Raw genomic sequence first — 22,629 nt, 5'->3', positions numbered from 1 at the left:
GTTGGTTGTTTACACAACAGCAAGACTTTTGTAGATTTATTGGATGACTACTTTCTACAGCAGCATATAAGAGAGAGAAATACTCTTAATCTGAATACACTGATTTACAGTGTATCTAGGGTTTGAGTAAAAGTATGTGGCAGTTATTTATGCATGTTTACTGATTACTAAACCAAAGTCCGTTTGTTTCTATCACATGAAGATTTTTCACAATTCATTAACAAAATATTACCTAGGTATTATACACAAATGTGTACATAACTATAGTTTCTGCAATGGTTTACAAGTTTTATACCCCTATATTTGTAATCATTATCAAATATTTGCCTCAAATACAACAGATTGTGCATGTTTAACTCGTAACTACACACACTGCTAGGTAGCCGACTTACCCAGGAAGGTAGATGGCCCCCTCCCCACTCTTCCGGCCCATCTGTGATTCCCAGAATTTTATTTTCCGAGTGGAGTCTGGGAGACTCCTGTGTGTAGTTACAGGTTAAACTTGTCTGAACATGCACTCACTTGTTTGTACAGTCCACTCAACCACAGAGTCTATATAAGTGGCACATCCCTTATGCGGTCACAGTACTCCTGTAAAAACCGTCGTGAGCTCTCATTGTGTGTTGGTTTTCTTTTAGTATGACAACCAGAAAGTATATAAAGAGTCCTGACATATTTTGTTACATATGTGGTTGTTTTGTTCCTGTAAAGCAGAGGCGAAATATTACTGGTTTTGTAAAAAAAATCGTATTATGCATACTTTGACATAAAACTAGGCGATCAGGATAAATTGTGGGCACCGCATAGAGTATGCCATACATGTGTCGAACATCTTAGAAAATGGAGTCAAGGAAAAAAGGTATGCTTGCCATTTGCTGTTCGTATGGTGTGGCACGAGCCAGTAAGCCATGCCAAATGTTACTTTTGTGTATGTGACGTTAAAGGCTACAATTCAAAAAATAAAAAAGACATCAAATATCCAGATTTACCATCAGCCATAAGATCGGTTCTGCATGGACCTGATCTGCCTGTAAAACCTCCACCAGAAACTTTGGAGTCCACATCATCTTCCACCGAAGCAGAAGCTAAAGAGCGCTGCATTGGACAAAGAAGCAATGGCCTCGGAGGCACAATCTTACACCGGGGTCAAAAAATATTGTGCACGAAAGTTTTGTGAAGCCAGATAAAATACTTTTATCTCCACTGCATATCAAGTTAGGCATAATGAAGCAATTTGTTAAAGCACTGAATAAGGATGGCAACTGCTTTAAGTACCTTTGCAGTAAATTTCCCAGTTTATCTGATGCAAAACTTGAGGGTATCTTCATTGGTCCCCAAATTAGAAAATTGGTTTTAGACGGTCAGTTTGAAACTATTATGACTGATGTCGAAAGGGAAGCCTGGATTGCTTTTAAAAGTGTAATGGAAAACTTTCTAGGAAATCATAAATCACAGAATTATGAGAAAATTGTTCAAAATATGCTCGAAAAGCTTCGCAATTTAGGTTGCAATATGAGCATCAAAATTCACTTTTTGCATGCCCATCTTGATTTTTGCCCCAAAAACCTTGCACAGATGAGCGAAGAACAAGGGGAGAGATTCTATCAGGACATAAAGGAAATGGAGCAGATGTACCAGGGAAGCTGGAATACAAGCACGATGGCCTACTACTGTTGGTGTTTAAAAAGAGAGAAACCTGGTACTGTACATAAAAGAAAAACAATTAAATGTTCTTTTCAAACAAAGAGACAAAGGTCTGATTAATGAAAGTTTCAGAATTTTGATTAATACTTGTTAGTATTTATGTATTTTTTGATATATGAAAATGTAATCCTATCAATTTGTCATTATTAAATACAATAAAGTTATATACTTTTGTAAAAAAAAATACTTTTTTATTTCTTAAATTGTGATGTATCTGGATGTGATAGAAAAAAATCTAAGTCATATTTGTAATCACAGCAACATATTTCGGCAGTAGAACCTATTGAAATTCAAACCCCAGTGAACAAACTTAAATTTGTAAACTAGTGAAATTAACGAAATTAGTACTCTCTTTGTTTGAACTGAATGCTCTGTAAATATGCTAGCAGTAGTAATATTTTTTTAATAAAAAGTTTTGCACTCTACAGTGGAGCAATGCACATGCAGCAGTTTCCAATGGGCTACTAGCTGTTAAAAGTTTATTTGAGATCCCCTTGGCCTGTTGGTCTAAATTTAGAAACTCTGATAATGAAATTAGTGCTGCCCTTTTTTTAAACTGAATGCATTGTAACTTTGTTGGAGACAGTAATTTTTTCTTAATAAAACAAAATCAAATCCACATTTGCACAATTTTTTCTCTATGAAAGGGAGAAGTGTGCACCTCAGAAACATCTGGCACAGAGGAAAATCAAAAAATATAAATTAATGAGAAAATAAGCACTTCAACTTGTGTAGGGCGTAATCTGTCTTTAGTTCCTTTAAGGGTTACAGATTATCTGCAGACATTTCATCGTACTTCCTGTACCACTTCTTCAATAACTGTAAAAACAGCAGAACAGGCAGTTGGGTTATTTAATCTTACTTATTATATAGGTTTATACAAAGTTATCCATTATACAGAGTAGAGCTTTGTCCTTAGAAAGGAAACAGGCATTCTCATGTTAAAAAATTTGTTTAATATAAAATACAGTTAACGTGTATTACAAAGTTAATGTTTGTAGCATGGAAAGTATAACCATATTTTTTCAGTACAGTTAGTACAAGTTTGCTGATCATGCCACACTACCTGATTTTCAAGGTCATTTTGTCATTTCAGGAGGGGGGGGGGGAGTCAGATTTGTCAATTTAATGTGAAATATGAGGAGAGCAAAAACACGTGCCACAATTCACGCTAAAGCTGTGGGCATCGGTGTAGTAAAATAAATAAATTTTCTGTTTATACTTCGGAACAATCACATAAGGCCAGAGGAGTTTGCACAAGATAGGGAGAATATCACATCAAGTTACTCTGTGCAATTGCACTTTTCACATTTTAAACCACTTTTATTTTTTAGTAACATAAACATTCAGGTTTGTCTCAAAAGTGAAAATTACCACTGTTCAACATGGATACAAAGTGAAAACAAAACGAGTTACACTTGGATGCTAAACTCAAAATCATTAAAATTTAAATTTTAATTTTATCATTAAAATCATTAAACTCAAAATCATTAGAGAGGGAGCACACCAAAAAAGAAATTGCAAAGTAATTTAACATTCCTTTACCAACGTTATCAATGGTGTTAAAAAACCATAAGAAAATAGATGTTTGTGTATCTGGAATGGTACTAAAAAAAGAAGAAAATGTGTACATGGTGCTAAGCATAGGATCTTGAAAAAAGGCTACTGGAATGGTTCCACCAGATGTAGGCATCAAATTAACAATATTGGATCCCCGGCTGCAACAAAAAGCTGATTGTTTTGCACTGAGCCTTGATATCATGATTTTAAGTATAGCAATGATTGGCTGCAGTGCTTTAAAGAGTAAACAACTTAGTCTATCTTGGTATTTGCAGTGAATCTGGAGGAGTTGACAAGGAGTAATTGGGTGAAATCTGTGCAACCAGTGCAGGGGTCATTAATTCTACTAGTATTTTCTCACACAGAGTTGTTCTAATTTAATAAGTATTACAAGTCTGTTATTATAATATGTGATAACAATTATTTGCACATTTTATTTCATTCCTTTTTTGTGATTTTTGCCTTATTTTTTATAGACCAATAAATATCTTCATCTCAGAGAGCTTCTGTTGCAACATTCCAGAGAAGCCAGCCTTGTTATAATGTAAGTACAGAATATATTGTTAAAGAAAAATAGGCCATTATTTTTTTAAAGGCCATTTTTTCCAATACTCAGATGAAGAAATTGGAAAAAATTAAGGTACATTATAGCAATAATCAGAACAAAATCTTTTTTGACTAGGCTATTTGTATGCCACATAAAAACGTATTTCCATTATGACAGATACTGGTTTTCAGTTGAATGTTAAGAGTGCTGCCTAATGCGAGTAATGAATTTACACAAATGCCTCAGCATTTTTTAGAACCTTGTAATAGTATTTGTCAAATAATGCAAGAAAGCCATAGGCTTTTGCTGCACTGACAAAAAAAAAAAAAGTAGATAAGAAAACAAATTAGATGCTTCCCTCCTCACACAGGTAACTATCCAGTTGACCTGTAAATTTATTCAAACTGTCAGCCTCAGCTACCTGTGAGAGCAACTTTTCAAGCAATCAATGACTTGTTGACTAAAAGAAAACTTCTTACAATCTAATCTAAACCTCAACCCCTGTAATTTGAATTTATGACTCCTGGTTCTGAATTCTTTGTAACAGTGAGAATTCCATCTTCATTCATTTTACTAATCCCCCTGAGAGCCTTGTAAACCTCAATCAGGTCACCTCTGAGGTGCCTGGTTACCAAGCTCTGTAGCCCACATGTTCGGAGTCTTTCCGCATATAGTCTGCCGACCTCACCATTGCCCATCTTTGGATCCTTTCAAGAAGCTTAATGTCTTTTTTCAGATGAGGTTGTTCTGGAAGGCTGTTCTGCTTATATAACTCATTACAATAAGAGTGATACTAAAGATATTACTCTTATCATAAAGTCAGTGCAGATTTATTACTGAGGTGCCTCCGTAGCCAGGTGGGAAGGAGCAGCAGTGCGTAGCACACGCTTCTTGATTAGACTGGGGTTCGAGCCTGTCACCACCAAATACGGAGGATGCGAAAGGTCAGGGAATGATCACCGCATATTCCCGGAGCAATATGGCCTTAGTTGCTAATGCTCCTAAAAACCAAATAACAGTTATTACAGATGTATTACTGGATGAAAATATCCTCCATCAATTTTTCAAATATGTTCACCACACACTAATATGGTGCATAATGAAAATATATGTAACAGAACTTCATGGTCCATTATATATTAATATGGCTTAACAATATTTTTAATGAAATGCATTTCTACAGGAAGGGGATATATTAATGAGATATAATTGGACATAATAACAAATGTTCAATAACTGGTCAAAAGTGACCACCACCCCTGATATTTAAATTTAATTGTATTTGTGGAGAATAGTTCATGTGAAAGCTATCCTAGAACACTTTTAATCTGTAAATGAACAAAAAAAAAAAAAAGTTCCAAAAGGCTGTTGAAATAAGAACATTTCAGTTTGTAAATGGCCATATGAGACAAGAGGAGGTTATAATTACAGTAACTACACTAATTCCCATTTTTATTTTTATGTTGTTAATTGCAAATGTTGCCGAATCTCAGAATCAGTTAAATTCTTTTGGTTTTTTTTTTTTTTTATGAAACCCCAAACACGAGAGATATTATAACCTATAGTACTTAGTACCGTGCTTAGGTTGGAGGTTGAGAAGACAAAAGAAGATATTTGTTGACATTGGACTTGAACTTCTGTAGACTGTAATTTTCAGGAAATACGTATGAAGGAAGGTTGTTCCAGAAAATGGCAGTTGAATGAATAAACGAGGAAGATGAAAAGTTGGTTCTGTGAGTTTGAAGTTGGACAGTAAATGGATGTTGGCTGGTGGCGGCACATGTCGGACTGTTTTGAAAGAGAGAGAGAGCGGGAATTATAGAAGCCAATTCAGAAGAACAGTGCCCATGGAAGTATCTGTAGCAGATGCATGCAGAACAAGATTAGTGAATAGAACAAAGGGTTGCTCTTACGAAGAAAGGCTTAAGTTTTGCAAATTACAGTGTCTGGAGACTAGGCATCGGCGAGGTGATCTGATAGAGGTGTATAAAGCCTTGAATGGTTTGAGCATACTCAATGCTGATGGGATTCTGCCTCTTGCTCAGAATAATCACCTGAGAGGCATAAATTCAAATTGAGGAAAGATAGATGTCCGGAAATTTGCCTTTAGCCAGCAGGTAGTTGGTTGGTGGAACAGACTTCCATCCCTTGTTGTGGAAGTTAATAGCATAAATAAATTTAAGGCTCAGCTGCACAGGTATTTCGAATGAATGGAGGGGTGAAGTGGAAGGTTTTTTTTTTTTTTTTTTTTTGGCTGATGCTGCATAAGCTTGCTTTCTTGCATCATATGCCTCTACTAATGCTAATGAAACAGTACGTCTATGAGATAGCGAGTAGAGAGACTCTGTTAGAGATGAATCTTTAATTAACCTAACTGCCCTCTGCTGAGGAAGCAATATAAATAAATAAATAAATTTTTCTGTTTATACTCCGGCACGACAACCAAGTCAGTAGAGTTTACAATAAATCGTCAATACAAATATTTATCGTATTTAGTAGTCACGGGCTTGACCCCGGTCCACTCAAGGAACGCGTGCTATGCACTCTCGCTCCTAATGTGCTTATGCCAAGAGAGATTAAAAGTCAGGGTAATCCCCAAAAGAGATATATCATTTTGCCTAGAAATCGGAGTGTCACTAAAGATAAGCATAGGAGCAGAAGAATCCTTTTTGCGAGATATAACACAAGACTAGGTTTTTGAAGGGATGAAATCAACTAAGTTGTCTCTGCCCCACTGGAGAATTACCTGAAGATCGGCATTTAAGGAATTGGTAGCAGATTTTCGAGAAGTTGAAGCTGATTGAGCAGGGCAAGTGTTCTCAAAATGGAAAGTAGAATGTAATGTGCTATCATCGGCAAAACTACGGATAGGATTTCCAGTCAATGGAAGAAGGTCGTTAATATACAAGAGGAAAAGAGTGGGAGAAAGAACTGAACCTTGGGGGACATCGGCATTAGTGGAGAAGTTAGAAGACAGAGGGCCATCGACCATCACCCTCAGTGAGCGATCAGAGAGAAAACTAGATAACCAATTACTAAAAAGAGATGGAAGCTTGTTTAGAAGACCTTTATGCCAAACACAATCGAAAGCCTTTGAGATGTCAAGAGCAACTACTTGTGTTTCACCGAACCTTTCCATTGAATTAGTCCATAAATGTGTAACATAAGCCAGAATATCACCAGTGGATCGACACTGATGGAATCCATACTGGCGATCGTTGATCAGACAGAAGGTTTCTAGGTAGTTTAAGAGTTGGTGGTTAATTAATTTCTCCATTACTTTAGAAAGAATAGAAGTAATTGCAATTGGGACGATAATTGGATGGGAGGGATTTGTCACCCTTTTTAGGAACTGGCTGGATATGAGGAAATTTCCAAGCAGAAGGAAAAACACTTTTGGAGTAAGAAAGTGAAAAAAGGCAGCAAAGAATAAGAGTAAGTTCAGGAGCACAGGTTTTGAGAACAAGTGGAGAAATACCATCGGGACCTGGAGCTTTCTTAGCATTAAGATTCGTCAAAATCCTTCTGACATCCTTTTGACGGAACACCACAGGAGGCATTGAATGGATCATGTTGGGAATGGTGGGAGGTGTTTTACCAAGATCATTAATACATGAGTTGGAAGAAAAATGGGATGCTAGCAGGTCAGCTTTATCCTTGGCTGAAGTGACAACAGAACCATCTGGTTTGGACAGAGGTGGGAGCAGAGATGGGCAAAAGTTGCGGCCAATAGCTTTGGCAAGAGACCAGAATGCTCAGCTACCATTAGGGCAAGAAGCAAGTTTTCTACTCTTCGCCTGTTCAAACTCTAGTTTGGACTGATTAATAACTGCTTTACAATTGTTGTGAGCTTTGGTGTAGGCAGAAAATGAAACTGAAGAATGAGAAACAAGCCAATTACGATATGCAACATTTTTCTCTTGAACAGCCTTAGCACATGTATTGGAAAACCAAAGTTTAGATAAAGGACGAGATTTTAAAGTGGAGTGTGAGATAAAGGATTCCATTCCTGCAAGAATAATTTCACTGACATGATCTGAGCAAACGTTGAAATCAGAAGTTGTGAAACAGTAATCCGACCAAGGAAAAGAAATCTTGCAGGTCATCCCATTTTGCATTCTTGTAATGCCAAACAACACGAGTTTGGGAATAGCCATGAGATAAAGGCTCCATTGGAGAAGAGACAATCACCAAGTTATGATCTGAAGTGCCTAAAGGACCTCTCACTTCGACTGTGTACTTAGAAGGGTTGTTTGTGAGAAAAAGATCAAGCGTGTTGGCTGTATGATTAGGATTGTCAGGTATTCTTGTAGGTAAATGAACAATCTGTGCAAGGTCATTAGTAATTGCAAAAGCCTCAGCTTCTCGACCAGCTGGGTCGGTGTGACTAGAAAATGGAAGTCAGCTGGAGTTGTGAACATTAAAATCACCAAGGAAAATTACCTCACTGTTAGGAAAGTTGTACTGGAGAAAGTCAAGTTGCAAAGAGAGGAAGTCAGAGCTCCAAGTGATTAGTGGAGTTGGGAGAACGGTAGAGAAAACAGATGAATTTTACACAATGAGGTAGAGAGAGAGATTTTAAGCCAGAGAAGATCAAAGAGAGGAGATTCCAAATTGCCAAGTCTCTGACAGGGAATATCAGAACAGACATATGCACAAGTACCACCTTTGAGGCGAAAGGAATCATACAGCGAATAATTTGAGCATCTGAGATGAGCAGTAGTTGAATCAACCAATAATGATACCACACCATTTCCCTTGCAAACTTCCATTTCATTGTTGACAGTAACAAATTCAAATAAAGAAATATTGGGAGCAATTTTATCTAATCTATTTGCAGCATCAAAAGTATCATCATTGTTATCTATTTTTCACAGCACTTTCCTTATATGTGCCATTTAATTTTTAAAGAAAATCTATGTGATCCCAATAATTAGCAATATTCATAAATTTGATCTTGCTCCAAGGCCTAAGCAGGACAGTAGATGCATTTCACCTGTGACAATGACAGTAGAAAAAAAATTACTATATCAAATTCTAAAATATGAGAAAACAAATTTTTCAGAATAATGACTTTCTGTGTAAGCAGCACAATGGCCCTGAGTGCCAAACAAGTGATCAAAGTGAGTTATAAAGCAAATTTCAAAGCATCTTCTCTAAAACAATAGATTACAGAATGTATTCAGGTTTTCATTAACGTAGTTATTTGGATTTCCTTTTTTCTTTCTTTTTTTTTTTTTATGAAAACCCCAAAAAACGAGAGTTGTTAGAACCTATAGTACTTAGTACCATGCCTGGGTTGGAGATTCAGAAGACGAAAGAAGATATTTGTTGACATTAGACTTGAACTTCTGTAGACTGTAATTATCAGGAAATACGTATGAAGGAAATTTGTTCCAGAAAATGGCAGTTGAATGAATAAACGAGGAAGACGAAAAGTTGGTTCTGTGAGTTTGAAGTTGGACAATAAATGGATGTTGGCTGGTAACAACATGTATTCGGACTGTTTTGAAAGAGAAAGCGGGAATTATAGAAGCCAATTCAGAAGAACAGTGCCCATGGAAGTATCTGTAGAAAAGGCATGCAGCAGAAACAATACGTCTATGAGACAGCAAGTGGAGAGACTGTTAGAGAGGAGTCATTAATTAACCTAACTGACCTCTTCTGAATGGAATCTAGAAGCCTGAAAGAGGTTTTGGTGGGGCACCGCCCCAGATGTGGGAACAATATTCAATGGTAGGGTGATTTGCAATTTGTACAGAGTGAACAGTTGTTTAGAAGAAAAGTAAACCGAGAGCGAAAGAGAAAACCAAGTTTTTTAGATGCAGAGGAAGCAATATTATTATTATTATTATTATTATTAATAGCCATATGGTGCAAGGAAGCCTGAGGCTTATGCTGCACCAGGTAAAAAAAAAAAAAAAAAAAAAAAAAAAATTCCCAAGTTACCCTGAGAGAGAGAGAGAGAGAGAGAGAGAGAGAGTCAAAAGTAGAGGGAAATCACCAAGAAAGAGAAGAATGATGATATCCAGCTCAGGACCCTGGGTGTGCCAAGCCCATACTCACCAGATGTGAGCCCCCGGGGTTAATATTTGTAATGTGCTTGTGCCAAGAGAGATTAGAAGTCAGGGTAATCCACAAAAGAGAAATATCATCTTGCCTAGAAATCAGAGTGTCACCAAAGATAAGCATAGGAGGTGAAGAATCCTTTTTGTGAGATATAAGACAGGACTGAGTTTCAGAAGGATTGAAATCAACTAAGTTGTCTGCCCCACTGGAGATTGGTAGTGGATAGTCAAGAAGTTGAACAGGCAATCGTTGGCAAAACTATGGATAGGATTTCCAGTCAATGGAAGAAGGTCATTAATATACAAGAGGAAAAGAGTGGGGGAAAGAACTGAACCTTTTGATACACCAGCATTAGTGGAGAAGTTAGAAGACAGAGAGCCATCTACCATCTACCATCACCCACAGTGAGTGATTTCTTGATTAGACCGGGGTTCAAGCCCGTGACCACCAAATACAGAAGATGCGGAAAGGTCAGGGAATGATCACCCCATATCCCCAGAGCAATATGGCCTTAGTTGCTAATGCTCCTGAAAACCAAAATAACAAACAATAGTGAGCGATCAGAGAGAAAACTGGATAACCAATTACAAAAAAAGGTTGGCAAACCATAAGATGGAAGCTTGTTAAGAAGACCTTTATGCCAAACATGATCGAAAGCCTTTGAGATGTAGAGAGCAACTGCTTGTGTTTCACCGAATTGAATTTGTCCATAAATGGGTAACATAAGCCAGAATATCACCAGAAGATCGACACACTGACGGAATCCATACTGGTGATCGTTGATCAGATGAAAGGTTTCTAGATAGTTTAAAAGTTGACGATTAATTGAGTTCTCCGTTACTTTAGAAAGAGTAGAAGTAATTGCAATGGAAAGATAATTGGATGGGAGTGATTTGTCACCCTTTTTTAAGAACTGGTTGGATATGAGCAAATTTCCAAGCAGAAGGAAAAACACTTTTGGAATAAGAAAGTGAAAAAAGGCAGAAAAGAACAGGAGTAAGTTCAGAAACGCAGGTTTTGAGAACAAGTGGAGAAATCCATCAGGACCTGGAGCTTTCTTAGCATCAAGATTCGTCAAAATCCTTCTGACATCCTTTTTACGGGAGACCACAGGAGGCAATGAATGGGGTGTGCTGGGAATGGTGAGAAGTGTTTTACCAAGATCATTGATTAGACCGGGGTTCAAGCCCCTGACTGCCAAATACGGAGGATGCGGCAAGGTCAGGGAATGACCACCGCATATCCCCGGAGCAGTGTGGCCTTAGTTGCTAATGCTCCTAAAAACCAAATAACAACAACAACAACCAAGATCATTAATACATGAGTTGGATGAAAAATGGGATGCTAGCCGGTCAGCTTTATCCTTGGCTGAAGTGACAACAGAACCATCTCTTGTTTTTGACAGAGGTGGGAGCAGAGATGGGCAAACGTTGCAGCCAATAGCTTTGGCAAGAGACCAGAATGCTTGGCTACCATTAAGGCAAGAAGCAAGTTTTCTACTCTTAGCCTGTTCAAAATCTAGCTTGGACTGATTAATAACTGCTTTACAATTGTTATGAGCTCTGGTGTAAGCAGAAAATGAAACTGAAGAATTGGAAACAAGCCAATTACGATATGCAACATTCTTCTCTTGAACAGCCTTAGCACATTTATTGGTAAACCAAGGTTTAGATAAAGGAAGAGATTTTAAAGTGGAATTTGGAATAAAGGATTCCATTCCTACAAGAATAATTTCGTTGACATTAAAAGTTTTGAAACAGTAATCCAACCAAGGAAAAGAAGAAAAGAAATGTCGTGGGTCATCCCATTTTGCATCCTTGTAATGCCAAAAAACACAAGGTTGGGTATAGCCATGAGATAAGGCTCCATTGGAGAAGAGACAATCGCCAAGTTGTGATCTGAGGTGTCTAAAGGACCACTCACTTCGACCTTGTTCTTAGAATGTTTTTTTGTGAGAAAAAGATCAAGCATGTTGGCTGTACAGTTAGGATTGTCCAGTGTTCTGGTAGGTAAATGAACAATCTGTGCAAGGTCATTAGTAATTGCAAAACCTCAGCATCTCGATCAACTGAGTCTGTGTGACTAGAAAATGGAAGCCAGCTGGAGTTGAACATTAAAATCACCAAGGCAAATTATCTCACTGTTAGGAAAGTTGGACTGGAGAAAGTCAAGTTGCAAAGAGAGGAAGTCAACGAGTTTCAAACGATTAGTGGAGTTGGGAGAACGGTAGAGACTACAGATGAATTTGACAGAATGAGGTAGAGAGATTTTAAGCCAGAGAAGATCGAAAAGAAGAGATTGCAAATTACCAAGTTTCTGACAGGGAATATCAGAACGGACATATGCACAAGGAATCATCCAGCGAATAATTTGAGGCAAAAGGAATCATCCAGCAAATAATTTGGGCAACTGAGATGAGCAGTGGTTGAATCAACCAATAACTGAGATTCTGTCAGAAAAAGTACATTGGGTTTGGCAGACTGTAAGTGGAAATGGACATCATTGAGATTAGAACTGAGACCACGTATATTTGTGAAATGAACTAGGAAGTATTTGTGAGGTTTAGATCGTTTTGCAGATAAGCTTGTTCTATTAGTTTGACAATTCATGGTGTATTCAATAGTAAGAAAAAGTGGGGGGGCATGCTGTATGAAATAATGAAACTTTTAGATATGGCATACACATGGTAAGAATATACCCAGATCCTTGACATAACATGGCTTCGACAATGCTCTCTGCATACACACTGCTCAGACTCCCTCCAGTCACTATCTGGCAGAGTAGAGGCAGCAAGATTATACACTAGCTGATTTGGAAGCCTCCTAGAGAGTTTCCAATAGGTTTGGTGTGGTGTACTAACTTATGGCCAGCCTGCGAACACTTAGAGCTGTACCCTCAAAATGTAAGGAAGTTTGGATCTTATTGAACATAAGATAACCAATTGCTATTGTATGACTAAAATATACATACATTGAGTTGGTTTTGCATTAGCAGCACCAGCCTAATACCTTGTGGAGCCATTTTTTGCCTGTAATGCAGCACGTACAAATCTTGGTCTTGGCATGGACTCCACAAGGTGTTGCAGGGTGCCCTGTGTACTACCCATGCATTGCGTAATGTGTTGAGTGATGCCTGCACATTGTGAAATTAGCTATGACAATGTAAGGTTTAATATAGAAAACAGCACATTATAAAGTATTTTAAGATTTCTTATTAAGCACTGAAAAATTTAAGAGCAAAAAAACCTATTGAAATGATATTAACAACTGTACTGATTTTTGATCAAAATATCCTCCACAATATTTTATCACTGCCTTGCACATACGTGGCATTCTGGAGATTAATTTTATAATAGTGCCTTGACTAAGGTTATTCCAAAGATCTGCAAGGTTTTTGTGAAGTTGGGTGAAATTAGATTTGTTTTTGTTTTTTTTTTGGCTGATGCTATATAAGCTTGCTTTCTTGCATCATGTGCCTTTACTAATGCTAATGCTGAGATGGGCAGACTTTACAGTCTAGATCAGCAGTTCCCAACCTTTTTTGTCTTGCAAACTCCTTTCAGCATAATATTTTTTATCGCGAATCCCTTTCAACATAATATTTTTATTGCAAACCACTAAGACTATATTCTCTGAAATTGTATGATAGTTCTGAATTTTTATTATAAAATATTTCCAGTACAATGTGGGACCGTCTATCCAGCTACCCAGTATTCGGAAGTTTCAATAACCGGAAACCAATAAAGTGAAATATTTAAAAAGCTTAGATCATCGCTATTTTTGCTCACAATCTTAGTATTTTTAATAACTTTTATATTAACTTGCCCAGGGCACAACCTTGTTAAGGGAGTGGCAAATGGAAATTTTATTATACACTATTTTATAGATAACTGAAAGAAAATTTGTTGTCTGTGAAGTTGTGTCTGAGAATTTGCAATCGTTTCCCATTTAATACAAATTAAAAATATTCATCTGCTATCAGGAAACAACCGACTGACAACGTTCACACCAGCAATATTGAACACGACTGAAAGAAAAAGAAACTGCTTTAAAAGTCCTAAGAATATTAATATAAAAGTTATTTTTAAAAAATACTTTTTAAAACTTTTATTACTTTGTTCACTTATACCCATAGTCATTATGTCAAGAAGGCCTGCAGAGAAACCTCTGGGTGGTAAGACTAACAAAAGGAAGCACGTATCTCTAAACATTAAGGATAAGGTGGAGTTACTAAAACGTCTGGACAAAGGTACATCGGTCAATTTTTTGTGTGATGGGTATGGTATTGGTTCATCTACCATCTATGGTTTGATGAAACAGAAAGAAAAACAGTTAAAATTTTATGGTGATAGTGATTTACTTGAGTTAATGGAACTCAGGAAGACATTACACCAGACAAAGAATGTAGAAATAGACAAAGTGTTAATGGAATGGATCCGACAGTGCCGAAGTGAAAAATACCCTCTGAATCATTCTGTTATTATGGCCCAAACAAAACTTTTCCATGAGCAGTTAGGCATAACAACACCCTATGAGTATACATCAGGCTGGTATGCAAAATTTAAGAAACGTAATGGTCTTCGTACCTTGGCAGTGTGTGGTGAAAAAGCATCAGCTGATTATGATGCTGCAGAGGCATATTTGGGCACATTTGCAAAATTAATTGATGATAACAAGTTTACTGCAGAGCAGATGTGAATGCCGATGAGACTTCTTTATATTGTAGGTATATTCCTAGAAAAACTGTTGTTGCACCCGAGGAATCAGCACCCGGTGGGTGTAAAGACTCAGAAGAAAGGATAACAGTTTTAGGTTGTGTAAATGCTGTGGGGTCACATAAAATGAAACTGCTTGTTATTGGTTAAAGCAAAAATCCAAGAGCTTTCAAAGGAGTAAGTGTCTTTCCAGTTATTTACGAGGCAAACAAACGAGCATGAATTACCAAACCAATCTTCCTTGATTGCAAATCTGACTGATCTTCACAATGATTTGGGTAAAATTCATGGATAATTGGAGAAATTGAAGTTTAATGGAAACTTTTTTTTAATATTGACAAAACATTCCACATTTGTAAATGGTAACCAGAGAGTAACTTATACTTTATAAATGATTTACCATATCTGTACATTTAAGGGAAAACATTATGGTTCCATTAATTATACAGGTCAATGGTGAGACAACATTTGGAATACTGTATTCAGGTTTGGAGGCTGCATTTGAGGAAAGACATTGAGCTGCTTGAAAGGTTCAAAGATGAGTAATTTATCTAGTGCAAATGGTGAAAGGTCAGGCATATGAGGAAAGATTACAAAAGTGTGAGTTACATGTCTTGGAAACAAGGTATCTGATTGAGGCATACAAGGTATTGTGGTGGGGGGAGTAAGTGAATGACAGTGGAATTTTCACACTGAAGTAGGACACAAAAACCAGGGGGGTATATATATAAACTACTGGGGAAAGTAACAGACTGGACCTCAAGAAGTTTATGCTTGGTTAACGTTTATAAACTAGCTTTCTGGATGGTTGAGGTATAGTCTGTTAAAGTTTAAGGGACAGCTGGATAACCTTCTGCCCCTTAAACTACCTATCCACTACCTTCTGGCAGTGGAAAGAGTATGATAAAAGGGAATACATGCTGTATATAGATAAGGATTATTATTTTTTTTGTTTATTTGTTTTTTGGAACCACCAAAAAGCTTAGCTGCTTGGTGGTTCCAAAATGCCACCAAAGCTTAGCTTCCTTGCAATTTATGGACTATAGTAATATATTGAAATTATCAAAAACTGATAATTTCAGTTTAACGTATCAAAAATTTTTCAGCGCACTGAGTGCACCACTGTTTGATACACACTGCCTCTAACCAATATACCTTTAGAAAACAATGGCGAGACAACATTTGGAATACTGTATTCAGGTTTGGAGGCTGCATTTGAGGAAAGACATTGAGCTGCTTTAAAGGTTCAAAGATGAGCAATTTATCTAGTGGTTAAATGGTTAAATTATTATTATTATTTATTTTTTTTTTTTTTTTTGCAGAATTAGAGAAAGTGCAAATGATTTTTCTTCTAAATTTTAACAGATATTTTGTATGTAGTTAGTAATGTTTCTTACAGCTACTTCTAAACCTATGAATACTAAGAATTTTATATTAAAAAAAACTTGGAAGAAACATTTTCTAAAGGTCAAAATTGTAATGAAAAAATTTAAATCCTTTCAGTATCAGTAAGAGAAACTGAGCGATCCTTTAATTAATAAATTTTTTCATGTGTAATTGTAATGAAATGTCATTATATGAGCTGTTCTTAATAAGTTAAGCTACTCTGCATAATTTATGGAAAATAAAAATGCATGTGTGTGTGTGTGTTAATATATGTTTTTCATTCTCTCCCCTTGTAGGACCTTGCCCATGCCCAGAAAGGAAACTTATCCACCTCCATTATATATGGCCTGGCTTGAAATACTTACCCGTGACATGCCACCATTCCTTTTTGTTAGAGGCAACCAAACTAGTGTTCTTACATTTTATTCCTAAATTGAGCATTGAATGACTTCATATTCCAGTATGTAAAATTCTGCAGTACACTAATGTTCTTCACTTTATAATATGTAGTGATAAAGCAAATCAGTACAAAACTATATAGAAAAATCTTTATACTTAGTTATTACATACATTCAGTGGGCATTTTATTATGTGCATCTACCTAATAGTAAGATGGTTTCTCCTTTAGTCCTCAAAATAACTTAAATTTGTTGTGTCATGTACTCAATGAGGTGCCAAAAATGTGCCAGTGATGCTGATTCATTGCTTACTGCAGGTTGTTGCAAATTGGATGATTACAGAGAGTTCATTCTGCCTCATAATTTGAAATCTGGTGACTGGGGAAGCCGCTGCAGTAGGCTGAATTCACTCTTCTATTCCTGGGACCAGTTACAATTCTGGCTTTGTGACCTGGAGAATTATCCTGTTGGAAGAACCCATTCATATATGGATACGCTGTAGCCACAAAGGGGTGGGCCTAGTCAGAAGCAATTTTCAGATAATTTGTGGCATCCCACTGTTGCTCTACTGGTATCAAGGGGTCCAATGGCTCCCAAGCTTGCCTGCATTGTTGATACCACCTAGCAAGATGATTCATGAAGCCTTGCTGATTTTTGCACTGATGGGAGCTGGTGCTCCCATTAGTGCAAAACAGTGAGAACCAGGATTTGTCAAACCAGGTAATGTTTTTCCATTTCTCCACCACAGTATAGTGGTGCCACCACTTGTCACTTGTTTGGAAAGGTCTGAGTTTGAGCTCTGTCATAGATTAGAGGAGTTTCCAAATGTTTCTTCAATCCAGGTTGTAACTAGCTGATCTCAAACATTGGGTTTTTTTGGCCCACACAACATAAAATCAGCCTGTGAACACACAGTGTTCAGACATAATACACAACAATGCAATATGGTCGAAGTTGCTGATGCACTAAAGAACCAACAGCAACAACCTCCACTGTCCAGTGTTAGTGTTCCTTGGCCCACTGTAACCATAGCTTCTTTTTTACTGACAAGAATCGAGCCCACTTTGTTTGTCAGCTGCAATACACCATCTGTGACAAAGTTGTGCCTTTTGAAATGCCCCTTTGTCAATCATTGTAGCATTGGCTTGTTACATGACTCATTGTAGCTTTTCTGCCACAATGAGTCATATAATCCGACACATCTTGTCAGTCTCCACTGGCCTCTTGCATCAATGAGCTGTATCTGACCACAGAATTACAGTTGGCTGGATGTTATCTGGTTATTGTACTAATTTTGATATACCAGAGACAGTCATATGTGAAAACTCCCAGCAGTATTGGAGTTTAAGATACTTATACTGGCACATATGATGCTGACTACCATGCAATGTTCAAAGTCATGTAGATCTTTTAATTTGCCCATTTTCTCACTGAATTGTACATGTATAGCATCCTGACCTGTCTGCCCATTTGCTTTTTATCACATTGTATGAACACATGATGCTGTTAGTGAAGGAGCATTCCATTTCGTAAAAAGGGTAGGTATACTTAATAAAGTGGCCACTCGATGTACATATGGTGAAACCTTAGAAATCAAGGCACTTTAAAAATTTTACACGAAAATAGAGAGAGTAGGAATTTGGCCATAGTAGCATCCTGAAACAGCATTCAAGATATCCTCAGGTCTCAAAAAATTCCAATATATCATCAGGGGAATAAAAGCATATTCTTGTCAGTCTAGATGTGAATTTAGTGTTTGCAACCATTCAAAATTCTGATGTTAGTGTGTGCCATGGTCTGCACCTCGAAGACCTCTTTCTACCTATGACATCATTGACCTCTCTGTGGGTCATCCACATTTTCACTTTGAAGGTAAACATACCTATAAAAGTCATATACGAGCACATAGGAAATCCCTCTCCCTTGCTTGTTGATATCTTTATTTCTAAATTTTAAGATTTCCTAGAGATGTTGCCAAGGGCAGACCTGAAAAAACAATTTAAAATTTTCATGGGGATTGCCTTTCATGTTTTTGTGTGTCCTTGGAGGGGGGTTCAAAATTCAGAGTTGTGTTTCTGTCTGCATAGAAAAACACTATTCTGAAATACAGCATTCAAGGAATCTTGAGGACCCATTCATCTCTCCTAGAAACTTGTTTATCTTTTATCACTTAATCCAAATCTACTCACATGATCTCTATCAGACATTTTTTAAATTATAAAAAATTAATTTTTAGCCTTTTTTTTTTTTATTGGAATGAAACTAATATTTTATTGATTATAATTTACAAAATTCAATTAAAAAGAGAAACCATTAACAACAGAAAATTGAACTTGGTATTTATTTATAATATTTACAAAATAAAGAATCCATATATAAAAATATAATAACAGAAAGAATATGTTTATCCTTAGAATTTCAACAGGGAAGAAAATTTGTATGAACTGTCAAATTTGGATGATAAGCAACCAATCAGACTGCCATGAAGAGAGGCAGATTACCAATAAATTTATTCTGGCACTATACTGAATAAAATCTTTAGTCAGTCCTGTTATCCAAAAAAATATAATCTAGTAACCATACTGGGAAATCTCGGAGTAGCAAAACTAAAACTCTATGGAAAATTAGACAACTCTCACTTGGTTATATGAAACTGATGCAGTTGCTTGCGTAGAGTCTGTTAAATTAAATACTAAACAAAAAATGTATTTCCTGTTAATTCATAATAAATAGAAACAAAAACATAAAGTATCATGTAATTGTTTAGAGGATATGGTATTTAGGATTTCTTTTTATTCCCAAATAAAAAGTGGCATGTTACTGTGCAAGTTGTTTTGTTTTTTTTTTAAGCATTACTATTTTTATACCAGTGAACTAAGTAGGTTAAAGTTTTAAATCATAAATGCAATATTACTGTAGTTTAAAGAAATGAAATTTTGAAACTGCCCATTTCTTACAGTCATTCCACACTTTCAAATAAAGGCATTGTTTACTAGGGAACCAATTTACAGTACAACACTAAAAACAAGAACCTACTCAGCTACATAATCAAAGGTTTGCAAGTTATGTAACATTAGTAAGAACTTTTAAGAGCTAATTTCAATTAATAACACAATAATGATGACCTTGCATGGTTGGGGTAGGTTTTAGTTTCCATGAGTTACATAAAAGAGTATGGCAGCTTCGTTTACAGTTTACGGTGCAGGTGCTACATAAGGACAGTGTGATTGTTAAGGCTGACTGAGTGGACTTTCAATTGCACGGAAGGCAACATTCACTGCTAATTTTACCTCTAAACTGTTTTTTTTTTTTTTTGTCTCCTCCAACCTGACTGGTACAGATCTTTTGGCACCTCAAAAGTAAGCTTATAAATAGCATTTCTGGTTTTAAGGTAGGAAGAATGGAAGACTAATTTTTGGATCTGTCTGAACTTCTTATTACCATGGAAATATGCTCTGACATTGTATTATAGTGACTAATTTTTAAGTATCTCTAGCTAAGAGAGTAGGTTGGTGCAGATGAGAGAGCTACAGTGTGCTGAGTTCAGAATTTTTCTGTTGCTTTTTTCATGGTTTTGCTGTCATTGCATGTAAGGGTGGATTTGATCTGATCTGAGACAGTTCTGAGCTTTCCAGATGACACCTGACAGGCCACATTGTTAGGCTGGTTGGATGTATAGTTAAGGACTGAGCTTGCATATATTTGTTCACTCTAGACAGAACTGTTCAGGTTATTGTCACTATCAAATAAGGACATCAAGGAAGGGGAGATTATGGATGTGTGGATTGAGTATGTTAAATGTGCAGAAGCTGTTTAGCATTAGCATTAGCATTAGTAGAGGCATTTGATGCAAGAAAGCAAGCTTATGCAGCATCAGCCAAAAAAAAAAAAAAAAAAACCCAACTTCCACTTCACCCCTCTGTTCGTTCAAAATACCTGTCCAGCTGAGCCTTAAACTTATTTAGGCTATCAACCTCCACCACAAGGGATGGCAGTTTGTTCCACCAACCAACCACCCGCTGGCTAAAGGCAAATTTCCGCACGTCTATCCTACATCTGTCTTTCCTCAATTTGAATTTATGCCCTCTCAGGTGATTTTTCTGAGCTAGAGGAAGAATCCCATCAGCATTGAGCATGCTTAAACCATTCAAGGCTTTATACACCTCTATCAGATCACCTCACTGGTGCCTAGTCTCCAGACACTGTAATTTGCAAAACTTAAGCCTTTCTTCGTAAGAGCACCCCTTTGTTCCATTCACTAATCTTGTTGCCCTTCTCTGTACTTGTTCCAGCAGCTCTACATCCTTCTTGAAATGAGGCCTCCAGACCTGTATACAGTACTCTAGGTGTGGCCTGACCATTGCTTTATACAATGGAATAATCACCTCCTTATCCCTGCTGGAAAAATTCCTGTATATCATTGACAATACTCCATGAGCTACTCTTGCAGCCCGTCTGCACTGCTCAGAGAACTTCATATCTGCCTGCACAATCACCCCCAATTCCCTTTCATTCTCTACCACTGTCAGTGTAGTACCACAGAGTTGATACGTTGCTCTGGGGTTGCTGTTTCCCATGTGTAGTACTTTACATTTGTCAATGTTAAACTTCATTTGCCACCTCTCATCCCATCTGCTCAACCTTTCCAGATCCTGTTGCAGCAGCATAGTGTCAGTAGTGTCCTTGACAACCCTGCCAACCTTTGTATCATCTGCAAACTTGGACATTAAGCTTGATATACCATCATCAATATCATTTATAAATACAGAAAACAATAATGGACCCAACACTGAGCCCTCAGGGACTCCACTAATAACATTAGTCCACGATGAGCAGTGTCCATTGATTACCACTCTGTCTTCTCCCCCTCAACCACCCCTTTATCCATAGCAGCAATTTGCCTCCAATGTCACACTGCTCCAATTTGTGTAGCAGTCTTCCATGTGCAACAGTATCAAAAGCCTTTCTAAGATCCAAGTATATAATATCAAAGTTATTCCCTGCATCCAGTTCTTTTGTGACTGCATCATAGTATCCAATCAAGTTGGTCAGGCAAGACTTCCCCTTAACAAAACCATGCTGTGTCTGAGCTATAACTGAAGTCTTGTCTAAATGATCCTGCAGTGCTTCTTTAACCAGTGCCTCCATTAATTTTCCTGGAACAGAAGTTAAGCTCACAGGTCTATAATTACTTGTGGCAGCCTTTGATCCTCCTTTGTGAATTGGGGTCACATTTGCACATTTCCAGTCTATGGGTACCTCCCCTGAGTCCAAGGAAGCTCTCATAATTATGGCTAAGGGTTTGCTTACTTCCTTTGCTGCCTCCTTTAATATAACTGGATAGATCCCATCCACCCCAGGTGCCTTTCTTGCGTTTATCTTCAACAGTTTCTCCTCCACTTTACTCCCAGTTATTTCAAGATTCTGTAGCTTACTGCTAGAGTTGAATACACCTCTGGCATTCCCCTTGCTGAATAACTCCTCATGTGTGAATGTCGATGCAAAATATTCATTTAGTTTGTTAGCTACCTGAGCAGGATCATCAACAGTTGACCCATCAATATCAAGTGGACCAATCTGATTCATCCCCTTCCTTCTAGAGTTTACATAAGTAAAGAACTCTTTGCTGTTTTTCTTTGCATCCCTTGCCAAGGATTTCTCGTAATCTGCCTTCGCCTGCCTAACCTCCTTTGTAACTTGGTTGCATATCAACTTGTATCTATCATAGGCTTCTGTGTCATGTGTTAATTTGTAAGTATCCCATGCATTTTTCTTCTCTGCCATATGCCTCATTAGTTCATCTGACATCCATTTTGGCCTAAACCTTGACAATATTTCTTAGTTGGTATGTAAAGCCTAGTAGCTTTTAAGATAAGTTCTTTGAATGCTTCCCATTTTGAATTTGCTGTTGGTAACATCATCAGTTGGTCCCACTGTATAGAATTTAAATACTGTCTCAGTCCATCGTAGTCGCCTTTACGGAAGCAATAACCCTTCCCTTTACCCCTAATGGTAGTAACCTCTTTCAGTAAATCCCACTTCAGCACACTGTGATCACTGCCACCTAGTGGTTCATTTATCTGCAGATTCTTAATGCATGAAGAATCACTGCTGATAATCAAATCAAGAGTATTACTCCCTCTAGTTGCCTCCCGGACATGCTGATGTAGAAAACAATCATCCAATAAATCCACAAAAGCCCTGCTAGTGTGTGAGTAACCAGCCCCCAAATTCCAGTCAATATCTGGGAA

General features: G+C 37.2%; 1 protein-coding gene across 2 annotated transcripts in view; it reads left to right on the top strand.

Annotated features, from left to right (window-relative positions):
- Positions 1–22,629, top strand: part of LOC150083367 (solute carrier family 12 member 2-like) — a 451,471-nt gene that overhangs the window by 398,753 nt on the left and 30,089 nt on the right. The window contains exons 23-25 of one of the 2 annotated variants that reach the window (XM_090377992.1): positions 3,741–3,808; positions 16,277–16,440; positions 18,793–19,076. In XM_090377992.1, coding sequence (XP_090234118.1) covers positions 3,741–3,808; positions 16,277–16,412 — 204 coding nt within the window. In that variant the 3' untranslated portion in view covers positions 16,413–16,440; positions 18,793–19,076. Of the gene's footprint in view, positions 1–3,740; positions 3,809–16,276; positions 16,441–18,792; positions 19,077–22,629 lie in introns of those variants that run through there. The other variant, XM_090377993.1, reaches the window with a different exon arrangement.

This window comes from Mastigoproctus giganteus, chromosome 7 (assembly GCF_048544385.1).
Source record: "Mastigoproctus giganteus isolate SK-2022 chromosome 7, ASM4854438v1, whole genome shotgun sequence".
In the NCBI taxonomy this organism is placed as follows: domain Eukaryota; kingdom Metazoa; phylum Arthropoda; class Arachnida; order Uropygi; family Thelyphonidae; genus Mastigoproctus; species Mastigoproctus giganteus.
This window is presented reverse-complemented; position numbering and strand designations above follow the sequence as displayed.